This window comes from Cottoperca gobio, chromosome 13 (genome assembly GCF_900634415.1).
Source record: "Cottoperca gobio chromosome 13, fCotGob3.1, whole genome shotgun sequence".
NCBI classification, from domain to species: domain Eukaryota; kingdom Metazoa; phylum Chordata; class Actinopteri; order Perciformes; family Bovichtidae; genus Cottoperca; species Cottoperca gobio.
This window is the reverse complement of record NC_041367.1, coordinates 1-22,041: the sequence shown is the minus strand read 5'-3', so window position 1 is coordinate 22,041 and position 22,041 is coordinate 1. Positions and strand designations below refer to the sequence as shown.

Below are 22,041 nucleotides of genomic sequence, written 5' to 3'. Positions count from 1 at the left end.
TCAAGCGGACCATGTGCCTTTTTGGGAGCACATATCTGTGTGAAAAGCTCTTCTCCACCATGAACTTTAATAAGTCAAAGTACAGGTCCAAACTTACTGATAAGCATCTTCAAGCCATACTGAGGGTCACAATGGCTTCCTCCCTCAAGCCAAATGTGGCTCTGCTGTGTAAGAGGAAGCGCTGCCCGGTCTCTGGCAGCAAGGAGTAGGTCAGAGAAGCCTATGTTCTGAAGAACCGTTCATGTTCTGAACTGTTATTATTAAAGATTGAGAAGATTGGATCAGTTGTACTTTTTTTTGGAATACTTGAAACCCTTTTCTTGTGGAATATTTGATGTGACCCAGCCTCACCCAGACTCTACCTCCAGCGGCCCCCAGGTAAATTGAGTTCGAGACCCCTTGTCTAAATGAATCCACTCCGCCTCGTCATATTAATGTTCCTCGAGACTCAAACCTATTAATCCATCCTGAACCTAAACTAAACTATAACTCTTTTAAAAGCCTTGTTCTTACACTCTCAAACCCAATATGGAAAACAATAAAGCCAGTTTACAAATCCTCAAACTAAAACAAAAGTCGAGAAATCTTGAAAGTAAATGGCGTTCCACTAAATTGGAAGAATCTCGTTTAGTCTGGTTAGATCATCTTAAAACGTATAAGAAGGCTCTCCGTAATGCCAGAGCAGCTTATTACTCTTCCTTAATAGAAGAAAATAAGAACAACCCCAGGTTTCTGTTCAGCACTGAGGCTGACAGAGAGTCACAGCTCTACAGAGCCTTCTGTTCCTATATCTCTCAGTAGTGACGACTTCATGAGCTTCTTTAACAATAACATTATAATTATTAGAGACAAAATTAATCTCCTCCTGACCTCAATTGGTAACGACTTAACTTCAACCTCCAGAACCTTAAAAACATCTGTAACTCCTGAAATATATCTAGACTGTTTTACTCCAATCAACCTTAACCAACTAACTTCAACAATCTCATCGTCTAAAGCATCAACCTGTCTTTTAGACCCGATTCCAACTAAACTGTTTAAAGAAGTTTGACCCTTAATTAACACCTCGTTATTAAATATGATCAACCTGTCTCTATTATCTGGCTACGTACCACAATCCTTTAAAGTAGCTGTAATAAAACCACTTCTTAAAAAGTCTGGTCTTGATCCAGAGGTTTTAGCCAACTATAGGCCGATATCTAACCTTCCCTTTCTCGCTAAGATCCTTGAGAAAGCAGTCGCAAAACAGTTGTGTGACTTTTTACATAATAATAGTTTATTTGAGGTTTTTCAATCTGGATTTAGAGTTCATCATAGCACAGAGACGGCACTGGTGAAAGTTACCAATGACCTTCTATTGGCATCAGACAAAGGACTTGTCTCTGTTCTTGTCTTGTTAGACCTCAGTGCTGCTTTCCACACTGTTGATCAGGACATTCTACTACAGAGACTGGAACATTGTGTTGGCATAAAAGGAACCGCACTAAACTGGTTCAAGTCCTATTTATCTGAGCGATCTCAATTTGTACATGTTAACGATAAATCCTCCATGACAGCCAAAGTCAGTCTTGGAGTTCCGCAGGGTTCTGTACTTGGACCGATTCTATTCACCTTATACAGTGGGTAAAATAAGTATTGAACACGTCACAGTTCTCAGTAAATATATTTATAAAGGTGATATTGACATGAAACTTTCACCAGAATGTCGTAACAACACAAACAATACACACATGCAAAGAATCCAAAACAAGGTTCCAAAGTTCAGAAATTAAGTTATGTGTAATAAAATGGAACGACAGGAAACAGTATTGAACACGATTACTGAAATGTATTTAATACTTGGTATAAAGCCTGTTGGTGACGACAGCTTCGAGACGCCTCCTGGATGCAGAAAGTCGTCTCGTGCTTTGCTCAGGGCTGATTGTGGCTCATTGTTCCACAAACAGGTTCTCTGGGCCTCTTCTATCAACTCTGATCTTTACTTCTTCCATAGATCTTCTGTTGGATTCAGGTTGTGTGATTGGCTGGTCGTTCTAGCAGCTTTATTTTCTTTCTTTGAAACCATCTGAGAGTTTCCGTGTGTTTGGGATCATTGTCTAGCTGAGATGTACCGGCAGATATAGATATACATACAGATATACCGGCAGTGGCTCAGTCAGTAGGGACTTGGACTGTGAAGTTGATGGTTCAAGTCACCGACCCGACCTAAAAAAATGGAGTGTGACTGCTACTTGGAGAGGTCCCAGTTCACCTCCTGCCCTGCCGTGGTGCCCTTGAGCAAGGCACCGGACATTCCCCTTCCCACCTCACTCCCATTGCTCCCTGGGCGCTGTACATTAGCTGCCCACTGCTCCTAGTACTAGACTCCTGGTACTAGACTCCTGGTACTAGAACTCCTGGTACTAGAACTCCTGGTACTAGAACTCCTAGTACTAGACTCCTGGTACTAGACTCCTGGTACTGGACTCCTAGTACTGGACTCCTAGTACTGGACTCCTAGTACTGGACTCCTAGTACTGGACTCCTAGTACTGGACTCTTGTTACTAGGATGGGTTAAAAGCAGAGAACACATTTCACTGTGTGTGCTGTGTGCTCTGCATGTGTGACCATTAAAAAGAGGGTTTAATCCCTCTGATTCTATCTTCTATGCCCATCGTTTCATCTTCATGGCAGATGTCAGCAGATTTTTATCAAGAATGTCTCGGTACATGTTTCCATCCATCCTTCAATTATATGAAGTTTGCCGTATGCTGAACACCAGCCCCACACCAGGATGTTCCACCTCCACACTTCACTGTTGGTGTGTTTGGGGCGATGTGCAGTGACCTTTGACCTCCAGACATGTGTGTATTATGGCATCCAAAGAGTAACATTCTGCTCTCATCTGACCAGACTATATTCTCCCAGTGTTTCACAGGCTTGTTTAAATGTTAAACGAGCTTCAACATGCCTTTTCTTCAGCTGGAGTCTTGCGTGGTGAGCGTACATACAGGCCATGCTGGTTGAGTCATTACTTAACACCAGGGCTGGCACTTCCTTATCAAGTTGAAACTGATCGGCTCTTGATGGCTGTAGATAACGCATGGAACTCTCAGTGTCTGCCCTACATGTGGGAAGCAGACGTTCGGCCGTGCAGCCAGCGGGAGTAAAGCTTTTACCGTGTATAAACAAAATATCTCACACATCGATCAGCTGATTTCAAAGATTGCAACAGCCGTTCATGGGCGTGACGATGTTGGTGATCAATATCTATTTACCGGAAACGATCGTTTGGACCTTTGGCGATGACGCAGGAGTGTTTCTTTGGGTTATTACTGATTACAGGATTATTATGAAGTTTTAGGAAGTTTTTCCTTGTCTGGTGCGAGGGTCTAAGAACAGAGGGTGTCGTATGCTGTACAGTCAGTAAGCACTGAGACAAATGTGTCATTTGTGATATTAAGCTATATAAATAAATGTGATTTGATTTAACTGTACACACTCCTTTCACACTCAGAAACATTTTAACGTCAGTTCTCACGTCGTCCTCCTTGGTTCCTCCCCAGAAGTTGGTTCCTCCTGCATAACTCGGGATGTTCAACACAGCGATGCCTTGCAGACTGGGGAGAGGGATGGGCCGCCCATCACACTGCGCGCACACACACACACACACACACACACACACACACACACACACACACACACACACACACACACACACACACACACACACAGTTAGCTGTCTTCTCGTGTGCAGCAGGTAAAGGTGTAGCGCCTGTGTCTCACCTCAAGCAGAACCTTCTGCTCCAGGTTCTTGTAAGTTCTGTGCAGCAGCTCTTTGGTTCCCAGGACTCCGTACCACATCATGTTCTTGGTGCGGCTCCTGAACACACACGCAAACACACACACATTACCAATAACAATAACTGAAATCAAACTAAGAACTTCAACAATAAAAACAGGTTCTGTGGAGATAAAGCTTCACAGTGTGTGTTGTCATGTTAAAAGGTTAAATGATTAATTATAATTATTAATTATAATAATTAAATAATGTAAAGGTTATATAAATAATCAATATTATTATTCATAATAATATTATCCACAATATTGATCATATTAATAATAATAATTGTATTATTAATATTGATTGATCATACTAATAATATTAATATTAATAATGTACCTGCACTTCTCTGGGTGTTCGTCTCTTTTGTTGTTGAAGTCCAGAGAGATTTTAGCATCAAGTCCGATCCCAAAGTAGTTGTTCATCACACACTTCTCAGTGTAGCAGTCCCTGCACACACACACACACACACACACACACACACAGTATATTGTAAGCATGTGTGTTAAACTGGTTTATTTACTCCTATCGGCCGTTGTTATGACAGACAGACAGGCAGACAGACAGGTAGACTCACATGTTGTCGGGGTCACAGCTGAATGGGTCGGCGTTCACCAACAGACGACTGATCACAGAGCTGCTGGAGAGAGAAGCTGAGATCCCTCTGAGGCCTGCACACACACATGATTTTCCTCACGAGTATGTTAAAATATGTCCCTAAAATTGAACTGAAATATTTGTTTTTTTGCAGAGAATGCAGTGCCAGTATATATAGATAAATGTTTAGTGTTTGTTTTAGATTTGTGTACTTAATTGGTCAAAATTTAAGTTTCTTTTGTTTTGTAGCCCCGACGTTAGCGCTGACTAAAAATGTTGCTGGTAATTTGGTTGGTACAATATGCACAATATATGTGCAATGAAAATGGTTTGTTATATATAGGGATGGGTATCTGCTACTCTTATCAATATTACATTACATTACAGGTTATTTAGCAGAGGCTCTTATCCAGAGCGACTTACAGTGAACTAACTACAAGGACAATCTCCCTGGAGCTCATGACCTTCCGGTTTGGAAGGAGTACCACCAGACTATCACCACCGTAATATAGATATCCGAGTGCTGTGCTGACGTCATGATGACATGTTTAACTTCCTGTTGGAGCTTCTTACCTGGATAGAGGATCTTTGTGTTGAGCATGGGTATGTTCTCCCTACTTCCTGGCTGCACAGGAAGTGATGCGGAGCTGCCCAGTGACTGGCTACCTTTACTGATCAGCTTCTCACAGGGCGTTTTACTGACTGGAGAGACAGACAGGCAGAGACAGACAGACAGGTCAATAAACTGTTGTTTTCCTTCTTCTGTTCATGAGGCGAGCAGTGGGGAGGAGGGGCTAAAGCTACAGCGCCGGCTCTGTGGACCCGTGGTGCTGAAGATCTGGGTAATTTTACACTCGGAGGTCAAACTATTTTGGCTTCATGCTCTACTGAGAAACTCTGTTGCTGCGTCCAGTTCTCTTTGTACGTCCACGCTATCAGATTCATACAGCAGCTCCAGGAAGTAGACCCTGACCAGACCTTATGGTTCTTTTACATTACATTACATCATTTAGCAGACACTCTTATCCAGAGCGACTTACAGTGAACTAACTACAGGGACAGTCTCTCTGGAGCAGCTCAGGGTTAAGTTGCTCAGGGGCTCAATGGTGCAGCTCTGGTATTGAACTCAACCATCTGGTGTTGTATTTAGAACCCATACCACTAGACCATCACCACCCTGTTGTTCCTGAACATGAAGCTGTACACTGAACTGACCTGGGGTCAGTCTGAGGAGGTCACAGGACCTCCAGGATGTAGTTGACGCGATCATTAACAAGGATCTGGGCGGGCTGCAGCTGCACTTCAACGACCTCACAAAGGCCTTCGACCTCGTGAAGAGAGACGATCTGTCACGATCCTCCTAAATATAGTGAAGTCCTTCCACTACAACAAGAAGAGGACTGTTGTCTCTGACGGGACATTTGGTCAGTCTATTGAAAGCTGTTTAACTTGTCAAGGCTGAAGGCAGAAGGTGCAAGCATGAAGAACTCAGCCTACACCAAGTCATGAACTATTCCTCCAGGGCGAGAGGGACTGAGGTCCAAGTGACAGTCCCCCTCACATCAGCATACAATACTACAAACTTGAAAGGGTCCTCAAACTGTTGTTGGCCTTTGTTGTTGTTGGCCTTCTTTGTTGTTGGCCTTCTTTGTTGTTGGCCTTCTTGTTGTTGGCCTTCTTGTTGTTGGCCTTCTTGTTGTTGGTCTTCTTGTTGTTGGCCTTCTTGTTGTTGGTCTTCTTTGTTGTTGGCCATCTTGGTTGTTGGCCATATTGGTTTTTGTTTTTGTCGCCCCATGCTGGAGATTAGAAAGAATGCCGGTTTAAGGCCCTCCTGCACCAGGAAGTTGCTACTTGGTCATGTAAATATGGAGGATGGCAGAATCCCCAACGCTTACCTCAGGGAACAGACCAGCAGGGAGGTCACTCCTATGCTACAAACACAAAGGTAAACATGACCTGAAAACCACCAACATTGACTTAAATACTTGGGAAATCTCCGAAAAAGACAGAGACACCTGGAGGTTTATAATCCAGACGGGTCTGCAGTATCAGTAAGACTATCAGTACCATTACCAGTATGACTGACCTCTGCGTGTGCTGCGGTGATTGGCGCTGCAGGACGACTACAGAGACACCTTGTCCTCCTCCTCCTCCAGCAGACCCTTGTCATGAAGAACTCAGCCTACACCAAGTCATGAACTGTTCCTCCAGGGCGAGAGGGACTGAGGTCCAAGTGACAGTCCCCCTCACATCAGCATACATTACTACGAACTTGAAAGGGTCCATAAACTTGCATACCTCGTTCATCGCAGACACCATCTCTAGTTGTTGCCATCTGGATTTTTGGCAATTTAGGTTTTTTGTCATCTTTGTCATTAGCCATCTTGTTGTTGGCCTTCTTTGTTGTTGGCCTTCTTTGTTGTTGGCCTTCTTTGTTGTTGGCCTTCTTTGTTGTTGGCCTTCTTTGTTGTTGGCCTTCTTTGTTGTTGGCCTTCTTTGTTGCTGGCCTTCTTTGTTGCTGGCCTTCTTGTTGTTGGCCTTCTTTGTTGTTGGCCTGGTTGTTGTTGGCCATCTTGGTTGTTGGCCATCTTGGTTTTTGTTTTTGTCGCCCCATGCTGGAGATTAGAGAGAATGCCGGTTTAAGGCATTCCTGCACCAGGAAGTTGCTACTTGGTCATGTGAATATGGAGGATGGCAGAATCCCCAACACTCACCTCAGGGAACAGACCAGCAGGGAGGTCACTCCTACACTACAAACACGAAGGTAAAGATGACCTGAAAACCACCAACATTGACTTAAATACTTGGGAAGTCTCCGAAAAAGACGGAGACACCTGGATGTTTAAAACCCAGACGGGTCTGCAGTATAAGTAAGACTATCAGTACCATTACCAGTATGACTTACCTCTGCATGTGCTGCGGTGATTGGCGCTGCAGGACGACTGCAGAGACACCTTGTCCTCATCATCCTCATCATCCTCCTCCTCTTCCTCCTCCTCCACCTCCTCCTCCTCCTCCTCCTCCACCAGACCATTGTCCTCCTCCGTCCGACTGAGAGAGAAGAGCTGCTGCTGAGTCTGAGCGTTCTGCTCGTCCACCGCTGGAAGATAAATACTATTTATTAACTGCAGAAATACCACATCAAATACTGAAAACACTGTTTAATAAATATTAAAAAAGAAAACAGCAATACTGTCTGACTCTCTGCCTGTCTCTTTGCCTGTCTCACCTCTCGCTGTGTGCTTCATGATCTGTCTGTCTCTCTGTGTGCTCGATGATCTATCTGTCTCTCTGCATGTCTCACCTCTCTCTGTGTGCTCAATTATCTGTCTGTCTCTCTACCTGTCTGACATCTCTCTATGTGCTCGATTATCTGTCTTTCTCTCTGCCTGTCTCACCTCTCTCTGTGTGCTCGATGATCTGTCTTTCTCTCTGCCTGTCTCACCTCTCTCTGTGTGCTTGATGATCTGTCTGTCTCTCTGTGTGCTCGATGATCTGTCTGTCTGCCTGTCTGTCTCTCTCTCTGTGTGCTCGTTGATCTGTCTTTCTCTCTCTGTGTGCTCGATGATCTGTCTGTCTCTCTACCTGTCTCACATCTCTCTGTGTGCTCAATTATCTGTCTGTCTCTCTACCTGTCTCACATCTCTCCATGTGCTCGATTATCTGTCTTTCTCTCTGCCTGTCTCACCTCTCTCTGTATGCTCGATGATCTGTCTTTCTCTCTGCCTGTCTCACCTCTCTCTGTGTGCTCGATGATCTGTCTGTCTGCCTGTCTGTCTCTCTGTGTGCTCGTTGATCTGTCTTTCTCTCTGCCTGTCTCACCTCTCTGTGTGCTCGATGATCTGTCTTTCTCTCTGCCTGTCTCACCTCTATCTGTGTGCTTGATGATCTGTCTGTCTCTCTCTGTGTGCTCGATGATCTGCCGGTCTCTCTCTGTGTGCTCGATGATCTGTCTGTCTCTCTCTGTGTGCTCGATGATCTGTCTGTCTCTCTCCGTGTGCTCGATGATCTGTCTGTCTCTCTACCTGTCTCACATCTCTCCGTGTGCTCGATGATCTGTCTCTCTCTCTCTGCCTGTCTCACCTCTCTGTGTGTGCTCGAAGATCTGTCTGTCTCTCTCTGTGTGCTCAATGATCTGTCTGTCTCTCTCCGTGTGCTCGATGATCTGTCTGTCTCTCTCCGTGTGCTCGATGATCTGTCTGTCTCTCTACCTGTCTCACATTTCTCCGTGTGCTCGATGATCTGTCTCTGTCTCTGCCTATCTCACCTATCTGCGTGTGCTCAAGGATCTGTTTGTCTCTCTGTATGTCTCACCTCTCTCTGTGTGCTTGATGATCTGTCTGTCTCTCTCTGTGTGCTTGATGATCTGTCTGTCTCTCTGCCTGTCTCACCTCTTTCCGTATGCTCAATGATCTGTCTGATGGCTTTCTTCAGGCTATTAGCTCTCAGCATCAGCTGCTCTCGAGGTTTAAAGATGGCGGCTGCAGAGGAGGAGGTGTTGGTGCGTGGGGAGCTGTGATGAGGAGGATGGTGAAGATGAAGATGGTGAAGAGGAGGCAGTTCTCTCTCGACCTCCTCTTGCTCCTCTGCGATGATGGGGGAGGGAGCCGGGGGGGGCACGGCGGAGGCCTGAGACTCCTCGTTCAAAGTCTTCAGCAGAGAATCCAGCTTCTCCTTCAACACACCACACTGACACAGAGACATGACTCAGCACGTTTCTCCTCCAACACAGAGACATGACTCAGCACGTTGACACATGACTCTGGGTCTGGCCTCCCCAGACCTCAAACCTAACAGTGAGATTTATTATTTATTTGATCATCGATTTCTGAAGACACACTATATTAATACTAAATATATTGAGAGGTAGATGTAAAATACATCCAACAACAAACATCTCTGTATTCTGAATCAGTGTCGGTATCTTACAAGGCAGAGTTTCCATGTGCAGAAGTACACAAATTATAGAAAACATGAGAATTATATTCTGCCTTCATACGTGATATGCATCAAATAACTGGTGGTGACACTGCTTCCAAATACAACACCAGAAGGTTGCCACAATTGAGTCCCTGAGCAAGACTTCACCCCGAGTTGCTCCAGGGGGACTGTCCCTGTGGTTAGTTCACTGTAAGGGACTCTGGATAAAAGTGTCTGCTAAATGACCTGGAATAATAATAATAACCACACCCTGCAGAACCACACTGTGCAGAACCACCCCCTGCAGAACCACACCGTACAGAACCAAGCCCATCCGGGTCAAATACCAAGTTTTAAGAAGTCAAATATATAAGATATAAAACAGCACAGATACATATATAAGATATAAAACAGTGTAATTGTACCTTCTTGGCCATGGCATCCGACTCCTCTGAACTCTCTGTGTTCTTCTCGTATGCTTTACCAACACGAGCCACAAAGTCTTTCACCGTCTCACACAGAACCCTGAAGATATACGTCACAAATACACATTTATACACAAAGTATATATTATCTCATACACACAGAGGTACAGTCAGGGACCATACGTACTTGGCGGAGGAGATGACGACAGAGTGCTGGTCTGAGGTCAGGATCTTAGACAGGTGAGCAGCCACCGAGTCCTCGTAGGTCAGAATCTGCTGAACCTGCAGCACAAACACTGAGCTCAGCGCAGGCGAACACGAAGCTTTTATGCCTCGTTTCCACGTTTTATGTCCGTAACTCTGTGAAGTATAAATAATTATTGTTATTTTGGTCGTCCAGTATAAAATATGTGACCGAAGCATTACCGAGAACAAAAATGATATATAAACAGTGAAGGAAATAAGTATTTGATCCCTTGCCGATTTTGTAAGTTTGCCCACTTATAAAGAAATGAACAGTCTATAAATGTAATGGTTGGTGTATTTTAACAGTGAGAGACAGAATATCAAAAAGAAAATCCAGAAATATACATCGTATAAAAGATATAAATTGATTTGCATTTAATGGTGTGAAATAAGTATTTGATCCCCTGAAAACATGACTTGGTACTTGGTGGAGAAACCCTTGTTGGCCAGCACAGAGGTCAGACGTTTCTTGTAGTTGGTCACCAGGTTTGCATCTCAGGAGAGATGTGGGTCCGCTCCTCTCTGGAGATCTTCTCCACATCCTTCAGGTTTCGAGGCTGATGTTTGGCAACTCGAAGCTTCAGCTCCCTCCACAGATTTCTATGGGATTAAGGTCTGGAGACTGGCGAGGCCACTCCATCACCTTAATGTGCTTCTTCTTTAGCCACTCCTTTGTTGCCTTGGCCGTATGTTTTGGGTCATTGTCGTACTGGAAGACCCATCCACGACCCATTTTCAGTGTCCTGGCTGAGGGAAGGAGGTTCTCAGCCAAGATATTATGGTACATGGTCCAACCTCCCCTCGATGTGGTGAAGTCATCCTGTCCCCTTAGCAGAGAAACATTCAACCTCCGGAACCTTAAAAACATCTGTAACTACTGAAATATATCTAGACTGTTTTACTCCAATCAACCTTAACCAACTAACTTCAACAATCTCATCGTCTAAGCATCAACCTGTCTTTTAAACCCGACTCCAACTAAACTGTTTAAAGAAGTTTTACCCTTAATTAACACCTCGTTATTAAATATGATCAACCTGTCTCTATTATCTGGCTACGTACCACAATCCTTTAAAGTAGCTGTAATAAAACCACTTCTTAAAAAGCCTAGTCTTGATCCAGAGGTTTTAGCCAACTATAGGCCGATATCTAACCTTCCCTTTCTCGCTAAGATCCTTGAGAAAGCAGTCGCAAAACAGTTATGTGACTTTTTACATAATAATAGTTTATTTGAGGATTTTCAATCTGGATTTAGAGTTCATCATAGCACAGAGACGGCACTGGTGAAAGTTACCAATGACCTTCTATTGGCATCAGACAAAGGACTTGTCTCTGTTCTTGTCTTGTTAGACCTCAGTGCTGCTTTCCACACTGTTGATCAGGACATTCTACTACAGAGACTGGAACATTGTGTTGGCATAAAAGGAACCGCACTAAGCTGGTTCAAGTCCTATTTATCTGAGCGATCTCAGTTTGTACTTGTTAACGATAAATCCTCCATGACAGCCAAAGTCAGTCTTGGAGTTCCGCAGGGTTCTGTACTTGGACCGATTCTATTCACCTTATATATGCTTCCTTTGGGCAATATTATAAGGAACCACTCTATAAACTTTCATTGTTATGCGGATAATACCCAATTATATCTATCAATTAAACCAGACGAAACCAATCAATTGGCTAAACTTCAAGCATGCCTTAAGGACATAAAAACTTGGATGTTCTGCAACTTTTTGATGTTAAACACAGACAAAACTGAAGTTATTATGCTTGGCCCTAAACGCCTCCGAAATGCATTTTCTAATGACATAGAAGCTCTGGATGGCATTAACTTGGCCTCCAGCACCACTGTAAGGAATCTTGGCGTCATCTTTGATCAAGATCTGTCGTTTAACTCCCACATAAAATCACTTTCTCCCAAGCCTTCTCTGCATCATTCAGATGTTCATTGGAAGCTTCAGACGGGCCTCTACATGTGCCTTCTGGAGCAGGGGGACCTTGCGGGCGCTGCAGGATTTTAATCCATTACGGTGTAGTGTGTTATCAATAGTTTTCTTGGTGACTGTGGTTCCAGCTGCCTTGAGATCATTGACAAGTTCCTCCCGTGTAGTTCTTGGCTGATCCCTCACCTTTCTCATGATCAGTGATACCCCACGAGGCGAGATCGTGCGTGGAGCCCCAGACCGAGGGTGATTGATGGTCATTTTGTGTTTCTTCCATTTTCGAATAATCGCACCAACAGTTGTCTCTTTCTCACTGCTTGCTGAAGGTCTTGTAGCTCATCCAGCCTTGTGCAGGTCCACAGTCTGGTCCCTGATGTCCTTAGACAGTTCTTTGGTCTTGCCCATGGTGGAGAGGTTGGATTCTGTGGACTGGTGTCTTTATACAGGTAAGGAGTTGAGACAGGTGTCTTTATAGGTATAATTTAACGTTATGTTTGTATAATTTAACTTTATTTTTGTATAATTTAACGTTATGTTTGTATCATTTATCTTTATGTTTGTATAATTTAATGTTATCGTTGTATAATTTAACTTTATGATTGTATAATTTAACGTTAACTTTGTATAATTTAACGTTGTTTGTATAATTTAACGTTAACTTTGTAAAATTTAACATTATGTTTGTATAATTTAACGTTAACTTTGTAAAATTTTACTTTGTTTGTATAATTTAACGTTAACTTCATCCATCCATCATCTACCGCTTATACGGGGTCGGGTCGCGGGGCAGCAGCTCCAGTAAGGAACCCCAAACTTTCTTTATAGCTTTCTCTATTGTTTACAAAGGAAGCATGTTAACGTAAGCAAGCTAACGTTTAACGTAAATTTCCTGATATGACATTCTGATGTTAGCATGACTCGATAGTTCACATTAACAACCTGCTTTATTTGTACAGAACCAAAGTTACTCAGAGTTCGGGCTGAGACGGGGCGTACACTTGCTCCATCCTGCAGAACCACACCCATCTGGGGTAATACCCTTCAATGTTAGGAAACAGCAGGAAGTGATGTCATTTCTTGTCATGTCATGCTACCTCAGAGTCGTCGCTGCAGTCCTCGGTGACGGTGGAAGCAGAATGTTGCCGTGGAAACTTGGTCTCATAGACCATAATGCTCCATCTGCAGCAGGAGAGAGACAGTTACGTGTCACATCGGCTACCTGTCTCACATCAGTAACCTGTCTCACATCAGTAACCTGTCTCACATTGGCTACCTGTCTCACATCAGTAACCTGTCTCACATCGGCTACCTGTCTCACATCAGTAACCTGTCTCACATCGGCTACCTGTCTCACATCGGCTACCTGTCTCACATCGGTTACCTTTTTAACAGCGGCTACCTGTCTCACATCAGTTACCTGTCTAACATCTTGGTGCTGGCCCTCTCCAGTTTCTCCAGTATCTGGGGCAGCTGCGTGTCGTCGTCGCAGGCAGAACCCCAACCCAGAACCCGGGCCAGGTCATTCCCCGTCCCCAGAGGAAGAACTCCCAGCTGGCACTGTAGCAACAACACAAACAAACAACAACAACATAAACAAACAACGCTTGGTATCTGGGTCCCATGCAGAGAGAGCGAGCTGGGGTGTCTGGTTCGACCATGGCCTGGATGTAGGAAGGGGCTGATCTATTCACAGCACGGTACCAGCACCAGAGTCTTGAAGCAGATTCAAGCAGCTACTGGTAGCCAAGTGAAGGGATGGAGGAGAGGTGCATTGTGGGAGAACTGGTGGGGGTTAAAGACCAGTCGGGTTGCTGCATTCTGGAGGTCGGAGGGCTCATGTAGGCAGTCCAGCAGAAGGGAGCTGCAGCAGTGAGATGACAAGAGCCTGGACAAGAACTTGCGTCACCTTCTGAGGGGACGTATCCTCCTGATGTTGTACAGAGTGTGGTGGTGGTTCAGAAAGGTCCAGAAGGATGAACAGAGGGGGGGGGGGGGATGATCCAGCAGCGTGAACTTCCTCAGTGACAGCGAGGAGGCATCTCAGCTGAGTTGATCCTTGAAACCAGATTGGTGCGGATCAAGAAGGTTGTTCTAGTGAAGATAAGAGGAGAGTTGATTGAAGATGCTCAAGCGTTTTGTAAAGAAATGTAAGAAGAGAGAGAGGTCTGTAGCTGTTCAGAAGGGGTGAGTGGTGAGTGGGCAGCGTTTCCCCTACCATTGCCTGAAATTCAAGGTGTTTTCTTTTTTTCCCCTCAAATTTATTTATTTTTATTCACAACTCACTTTTCACATTGACAGGTCTCTTTGCTGTTGATCTAATTTGTGTGCACGTCTCAGTTTGTACTGTCTACTTTGCGCTTTCACATTCTCTCCTTCGCTCTGTTTTGCGAAGGGCGGGGCTTCGCAGCTGACAAACACACACACACACACACACTCGTGCGCACACACCTACAGAGCGGAAGAAAGGAGAGGGGAGAACTAAATAGAATCCGCGCCACGCGTGCAAGGTGAGAGGGCAGAGAGGAGGACAGAGTAGAGAGGAGGGAGTGAAGGTTATGGTGGACAGGTGCAGTGTTAGGGGAGTTAGGTTTGGAGAGAGGCTGGACATGAAGAAGTGATCAGAGATGTTAGTGGGGTCACAGAGATGTAATCTTCAGGGACGTTAGAGAGGGCGACAGACAGAAGCAGAGCAGTCACGGTGGTGTTGTGAGCATGTGAGGCTTAATAGAGAGGGAAGAGCAGCAGAACCAGTTACTGCTGGCTGAGCTTCACACTCGTCCTCCCACCAAGACTCCTCAAAAAGACTCCTGAGAAAGACTTTGTCCTCCTGAGTCTTTGTCTTCACGAGACTTCGTCTTCGTCTTCCTGAGTCTTCGTTTGATGAGGCTGCTGCTCTAAACATTGTTTCCTTAAATTCAGACTTGATCACTTGTGTCTCCAGCTGTGTTAGTCACACACACTCTGCCATCAGTCCCCAGACATCCTGATGCAGCAACACAAACTTACTCAGATATCAACACCAGCAGTAAAGTTTCAGCAGAAAAACAAAAAACACTTTATTCTTAACAATATAAACAATATTCTCTCAGTCCAGCAGATCTTTTTAGATTCAGATGCACTTCATCATCTAAATGAGGTTTAAACACCTATCCACACACACATATCTACAGATATCTACACACTGTGTGATTATGGAGGTTTGTTATTGCTGACAGGAGCCACAGATGCTTTGATAAATTTAACTACATGTATGATTCAACAACGTGAGAGGCTTTCAGACACAGATGCACGAGAATTTAGCATTAATCTTCTCATTAACTTTGTATATAATCGCACCACAGTTGAACACAGCATTGAGTTAAATATAATTTACCTGTTTGTGCAGCGTGAGCGCGTCGATGTCGGACAGAACCCAGCCGACACTGCCGTCTCCGCCACACACTAGGATCCTGAACGTATCAAACTTCTGGAACAAACGCAAGCTGACAGAGATGTAAAGTTTACACACTGGTCTCTTTAAATAACAGAAACTTTGTCTCCGTGTCTCACCCCAGGTGTGGTCCCCCGTTCATCAGGTCGAACACCTGCGCCGGGTTCAGCAGCTGCTTGAAGCGCCTCAGGAACTTGACGCCTTGGTTGTCTCCGCTCTTGGAGTTGACAAACACCAGCAGAGGACTGGTGCAGGACGGAGGACAGGACGCCTTCCAGAAACCTGAAGTGCACAGAGCAACGTTCAAAGTGCAGTGTTTCCCCTACCATTGCCTTGGTAGGGCGCAGCGCACCGCCTAGGGAACCCGCGCCCTGCCTGAAATTCAAGGTGTTTTTTGTGTTTGTGTTTTTTTTTCTGTTTCGCGAACGGCAGGGCTCCGCTCGCTCCAGACACACAAACACGTGCGCACACAGTCAGAGACAGAGTGGAGGAAAGTTAAAAAAGTTAAAAATCCAACAAATGATTTATAAATGGAGCAACGTCGACCACAACGTTTGGACACAGGCGAAAATATCCACGTTTTTTTAAACGTACACAGCCTGATTCAACCACCAGTGATGCTAATATTAGCTCTGCTACTCAGACAAGCCAGAGGGCTAGCAGCTCTTCTGCTAGTCCTGAACACAACTCTCCTGAAGAAACTGCACACCCTGAAAAGCAGCACAGGTCTGGTCACAGGGTGACAGGCTTTGACGAAACTTGGTTGTTGGAGAAGAAATACTCATCCTGGCTCTACAAAACTGATCTGGGTAAATAAATAAATTGATAAATACCTAAATACACCAATTAATAAATCAATAAAATACAGTGCATAGAGAATGTATTTATTTTATTAGGTTAATTGTAAAAAAAAAAAATGCTTCTAATTACTGTTAATATTTATTGTAATTATTGTTATAAAAGAAAATATGTGAACACTTATAAATATGACTCCTAACAGTTTGTTCAGGTCCAAATGCACTGTAAAAGGGCCCCTGCATGCCGCCGCAGCTGGCCCGATATCCTCACCACACACCCCCCCCCCCCCCCCCCCCAGCCCGACCAGCACCCTGCCAAAGCAGTAAACCTAGGGGAAACACTGGAGTGTGTTCAGTGTGTTCATGCCGCGCAATGACGGATCAGAGGACGAGGCTCACCGTCAGAGTCGATGCTGTTGAGTGCCGTGGGGGGGATGACGGACACTTTGCACTGTCCCAGAGGACACTTAGAGGACAGCTGCTCCTTACAGCCTGAGTGCACCTGCAGGACACACACACACACAGTTTAGATTAGGGCAATGGCCACATTAGTTAAGACAGTTATAAGTAGAGGTGTTGTGGTGCTGCAGAGACGTCCTTCTGCAGACTTAAGAAGAATCCTTAGTTTGGTCCAGATCCTCGTTAAAATCACACCATGTTAATATATTACCAATATTATCAGATCATTCTCTCCAATATCGTGAATGATATCACAGATTCTTTTCATATATGTACGTACGCTATAATGTTTTTTATTATTGTTGTCTTAATTGTATATAGTACTTTTTTATATTTAATATATTATTATTTTGTTGACTGCTGAGCCGACTTGCTGCCTCTCTCAAACACATTTCATTGTACCGTTGACCCTGTGTTAACCTATATTTGACAAATAAAACTTGAAATATTAGATATTTTGTCCAAATCCTTCAACCCTGATTTGGATTATAGCAGAAAATAAGCTCTGTGGTGAAACAAATGTTCATGATACTTCCAGGTGTTGCTCAGCAGGATAATCTTCACACATGAAAGGCACTTTTATGATTTTTAAGTAAAAAGCCAACTTTAGGCTGTAAAGGGGCTACAGCAGGTCACATTACTTCATGTCACCACTGCTAAGCTTACAGCAGCTAATGTCAGCATGATGACGTTTAGTCTCATTGAGACACGTGTTAGCAACCAACGCTTTTAAGAAACAGAAAAGCTTCAAAATTCACCAGTGGGGAATTTATAAAATGCTGTCAACTCATGCCAGGGTTTAGGACTCATGACGGTGACTCATGTCAGGGTTTAGGACTCATAACGCTGACTCATGTCAGGGTTTAGGACTCATGACGCTGACTCATGTCAGGGTTTAGGACTCATAGCGCTGACTCATGTCAGGGTTTAGGACTCATAACACTGACTCATGTCAGGGTGTAAGACTCATGATGCTGACTCATGTCAGGGTTTAGGACTCATAACTCGCCTCCCTACCCCTTCGGTTATGACTGTTGTTTGTGCCTATGCCCCAAACCGCAGTTCGGAGTATTCGGCCTACTTGGAGACCCTGAATGGAGCCCTGCAGGGAGCTCCAGTAGGGGACTCCGTAGTCTTGCTGGGAGACTTCAACGCACACGTGGGAAACGATAGAGACACCTGGAGAGGCGTAATTGGGAGGAAGGACCTCCCTGATCTAAACCCGAACGGTCGTTTGTTGTTGGACTTCTGTGCTAGTCATGGAATGGCCATAACAAACACCATGTTCGAACATAAGGATGCTCATAAGTGCATGTGGTACCAGAGCACCCTAGGCCAAAGGTCAATGATCGATTTTGTAATCGTATCATCTGATCTGAGGCCGCATGTTTTGGACACTCGGGTGAAGAGATGGGCGGAGCTGTCGACTGATCACCATCTGGTGGTGAGTTGGATCAAGGGGTGGGGGAAGACTCTGGACAGACCTGGTAAACCCAAACGGGTAGTGCGGGTGAACTGGGAACGTCTGGAGGAAGCCCCTGTCCTGGGGATCTTCAACTCACACCTCCGGGGGAGCTTTTCAGCCATCCCTGTGGAGGTTGGGGGCATTGAACCTGAGTGGGCGATGTTCAAAACCTCTATTGCTGAAGCTGCGGTGATGAGCTGTGGTCTCAAGGTCTTAGGTGCCTCAAGGGGCGGTAACCCTCGAACACCGTGGTGGACCCCGGTGGTCAGGGAAGCCGCCCGACTGAAGAAGGAGTCCTTCCGGGTTATGTTATCCGGGAGGACTCCGGAAACAGTTGCAGGGTATCGAAGGACTAGAAGGGCGGCAGCTTCTGCTGTGTCAGAAGCAAAGCAGCGGGTGTGGGAGAAGTTCGGAGAAGGACTTTCGGTCGGCACCAAGGTGCTTCTGGAAAACCATCCGGCACCTCAGGAGGGGGAAGCGAGGAAACATCCAAGCTGTGTACAGCAAGGGTGGGACCCTGCTGACTTCAACTGAGAAGGTTATTGGCCGGTGGAAGGAGCACTTTGAGGAACTCCTGAATCCGACTAACACTCTATGGTAGAGGTAGAGCTGGAAGCTGATGGGGGATCATCATCAATTTCCCTGATGGAAGTCACTGAGGTACTCAAACAACTCCACAGTGGCAAAGCCGCAGGGGTTGATGAGATCCGTCCAAAAATGCTGAAGGCTTTGGGTGTTGAGGGGTTGTCTTGGTTGACACGCCTCGTCAACATTGCGTGGAAGTCTGGGACAGTGCCTAGGGGTTGGCAGACCGGGGTGGTGGTTCCCCTATTTAAAAAGGGGAACCAGAGAGTGTGTGCCAACTACATGGGTATCACATTTCCCAGCCTCCCTGGTAAAGTCTACTCCAAGGTACTGGAAAGGAGGGTTCGGCTGGTAGTCGAACCTCTGATTGAAGAGGAACAATGCGGATTCCGTCCTGGTCGTGGAACAACACACCAACTCTTTACTCTTGCAAGGATCCTGGAGGGGGCCTGGGAGTTCGCCCATCCGGTCTACATGTGTTTTGTGGATCTGGAGAAGGCGTATGACCGGGTCCCCCGGGTGATACTGTGGGAGGTGCTGCGGGAGTATGGGGTGAGGGGGTCACTTTTGAGGGCCATCCAATCCCTGTACGCCCAAAGCGAGAGTTGTGTTCGGATACTCGGCAGTAAGTCGGACTCGTTTCCAGTGAATGTTGGCCTCCGCCAGGGCTGCGCTTTATCACCAATCCTGTTCGTGATTTTCATGGATAGGATATCGAGGCGTAGTCGTGGAGGAGAGGGGTTGCAGTTCGGTGACCTGAGGATCTCATCGCTGCTCTTTGCAGTTGATGTGGTCCTTAAGGCATCATCGGTCTGTGACCTTCAACAGTCACTGGATCGGTTCGCAGCCGAGTGTGCAGCGGTTGGGATGAGGATCAGCACCTCTAAGTCTGAGGCCATGGCTCTCAGCAGGAAACCGATGGATTGCCTACTCCGGGTAGGGAATGAGCCATTACCCCAAGTGAAGGAGTTCAAGTATCTCGGGGTCTTGTTCGCGAGTGAGGGGACGATGGAGCGAGAGATTGGCCGGAGAATCCGAGCAGCGGGGTCGGTATTACAGTCACTTTACCGCACCGTTGTGACGAAAAGAGCGAATGAACGAGATCACGGGTACAAGCGGCCGAAATGGGTTTTCTCAGACGGGTGGCTGGCGTCTCCCTAAGAGATAGGGTGAGAAGCTCAGCCATCCGTGAGAGACTCGGAGTAGAGCCGCTGCTCCTTTACGTTGAAAGGAGCCAGTTGAGGTGGTTCGGGCATCTAGTAAGGATGCCACCTGGGCGCCTCCCTAGGGAGGTGTTCCAGGCACGTCCAGCTGGGGAAGACCCAGGACTCGGTGGAGAGATTATATCTCCTCACTGGCCTGGGAACGCCTCAGGATCCCCCAGTCGGAGCTGGAGGATGTGGCCCGGAGAAGGGAAGATTGGGGTTCCTTACTGGAGCTGCTGCCCCCGCGACCCGATCCCGGATAAGCGGTAGACGATGGATGGATGGATGGAACTCTGACTCATGTCAGGGTTTAGGACTCATGACGCTGACTTATGTCAGGGTTTAGGACTCATGATGCTGACTCATGTCAGGGTGTAAGACTCATGATGCTAACTCATGTCAGGGTGTAAGACTCATGACGCTGACTTATGACAGGGTTTAGGACTCATGATGCTGACTCATGTCAGGGTTTAAGACTCATGATGCTGACTCATGTCAGGGTTTAAGACTCATGATGCTGACTCATGTCAGGGTTTAGGACTCATGATGGTGACTCATGTCAGGGTGTAAGACTCATGATGCTAACTCATGTCAGGGTGTAAGACTTATAACGCTGACTCATGTCAGGGATTAGGACTCATAATGCTGACTCATGTCAGGGTGTAAGACTCATGATGCTGACTCATGTCAGGGTTTAGGACTCATAATGCTGACTCATGTCAGGGTTTAAAGACTCAAAATGCTGACTCATGTCAGGGTTTAGGACTCATAACGCTGACTCATGTCAGGGTTTAGGACTCATAATGCTGACTCATGTCAGGGTTTAGGACTCATAACACTGACTCATGTCAGGGTTTAGGACTCATAACACTGACTCATGTCAGGGTTTAGGACTCATAACACTGACTCATGTCAGGGTTTAGGACTCATGATGCTGACTCATGTCAGGGTTTAGGACTCATGTCAGGGTTTAGGACTCATGATGCTGACTCATGTCAGGGTTTTACGACTCATGATGCTGACTCATGTCAGGGTTTTTGGGTTTCCCCACTCGTGGCAGTGTTAGGGAACCCACCATGGCTTTACACCAGAGACACCTCCAGTCCTGCAGACGCAGCACGCTGCCACACGTCTTCTCACAGATGTTACATTTAGCTGAGACCGGCAGGTTCCCCTCCAACCACTGATGAGGCATGGACACCTGAGGACAGAGGGGAGGGAGGTCAGAGGGCAGAAGAGATGAGAAGAGGCGTTCACTGTCACCCACAAAGTGCAGGAATATTCTTGTGTGTGTGTGTCCTACCCCGTCCTCGTCCTCGATGATGTCCTTTCCGATAGAAGCCAGAGTCGTCCATTTACAGTTGTTGGTGGCTCTGACTGCACAGCGCTTATGAGCCTTGAACTTACACACTGACACACACATTGTATTGTGTATTAGTCCGTGTATAAGTGTGTGTGTATTGTGTATAAGTGTGTGTATTAGTGTGTGTATTAGTATGTGTTTATTGTGTATTAGGCCGTGTATAAGTGTGTGTATAAGTTGCATTACATTACAGTTCATTTAGCTGACGCTTTTGTCCAAAGCGACAATAAGTGCAAACAATCATGAGGATAAAACTTGTCTGTGTATAAGTGTGTGTGTGTATTGTGTATTAGTCTGTGCTTATTGTGTATAAGTGTGTGTTCCTGTGTGTGTACCTTCACAGGACAGGCCGTGGGACGTGACCCCCGACAGCGCCTCCCTGCACACGTTGCAGTAGGTGGGCCGAGCGTGGGAGCAGGCGTACCAGTTGTGCATCCCACTGAAGTGATCCATGCTGTACTGGGTGGACTGGGAGAACAAACACACACAGTTTATGCTCATGCACACACACACAGTTCATGCACACACACAGTTCATGTACCACACTGACCTCATAGTTTTGTCTGTTCTGGACGCTGCGCAGAGCTGCCATCCACTCCTCCATCTCCTTCCTGTTGTCTGCACACAGGATGAGACGTCTGCAGGGGGTGATGACCTGCAGACACAGACACGCACACGCACACACACACGCACACACACACACACACACACACACACACACAGTGGAGTTAAATCAGAGAAAAGCAAACAGAGGTTTGGTGTGAGCCTCTGAGGAAACAGAAGAG

The 22,041-nt window shown here is 45.9% G+C and overlaps 1 protein-coding gene and 1 long non-coding RNA gene across 2 annotated transcripts in view; both read right to left on the bottom strand.

Moving 5' to 3' along the window:
* dgkd (diacylglycerol kinase delta) overlaps nt 1-21,907 on the bottom strand; it is a 30,929-nt gene extending 9,022 nt beyond the window's left edge. The window contains 18 exon segments of the mRNA XM_029445703.1: nt 3,522-3,629; nt 3,767-3,863; nt 4,164-4,274; nt 4,402-4,495; nt 4,995-5,123; nt 7,327-7,521; nt 8,813-9,110; nt 9,767-9,866; nt 9,954-10,048; nt 13,047-13,131; nt 13,370-13,509; nt 15,326-15,434; nt 15,502-15,664; nt 16,579-16,681; nt 20,969-21,094; nt 21,197-21,303; nt 21,592-21,724; nt 21,807-21,907. Coding sequence (XP_029301563.1) covers nt 3,522-3,629; nt 3,767-3,863; nt 4,164-4,274; nt 4,402-4,495; nt 4,995-5,123; nt 7,327-7,521; nt 8,813-9,110; nt 9,767-9,866; nt 9,954-10,048; nt 13,047-13,131; nt 13,370-13,509; nt 15,326-15,434; nt 15,502-15,664; nt 16,579-16,681; nt 20,969-21,094; nt 21,197-21,303; nt 21,592-21,724; nt 21,807-21,860 — 2,247 coding nt within the window. The 5' untranslated portion in view covers nt 21,861-21,907.
* LOC115017359 (uncharacterized) lies at nt 6,160-6,928 on the bottom strand. Its single transcript, XR_003833247.1, has 3 exons — nt 6,508-6,928; nt 6,317-6,352; nt 6,160-6,217 (listed from the first exon to the last, which is right to left on the bottom strand). It is a non-coding gene; the product is annotated as an uncharacterized LOC115017359 (long non-coding RNA).
* Nucleotides 21,908-22,041: the final 134 nt, after the last annotated feature.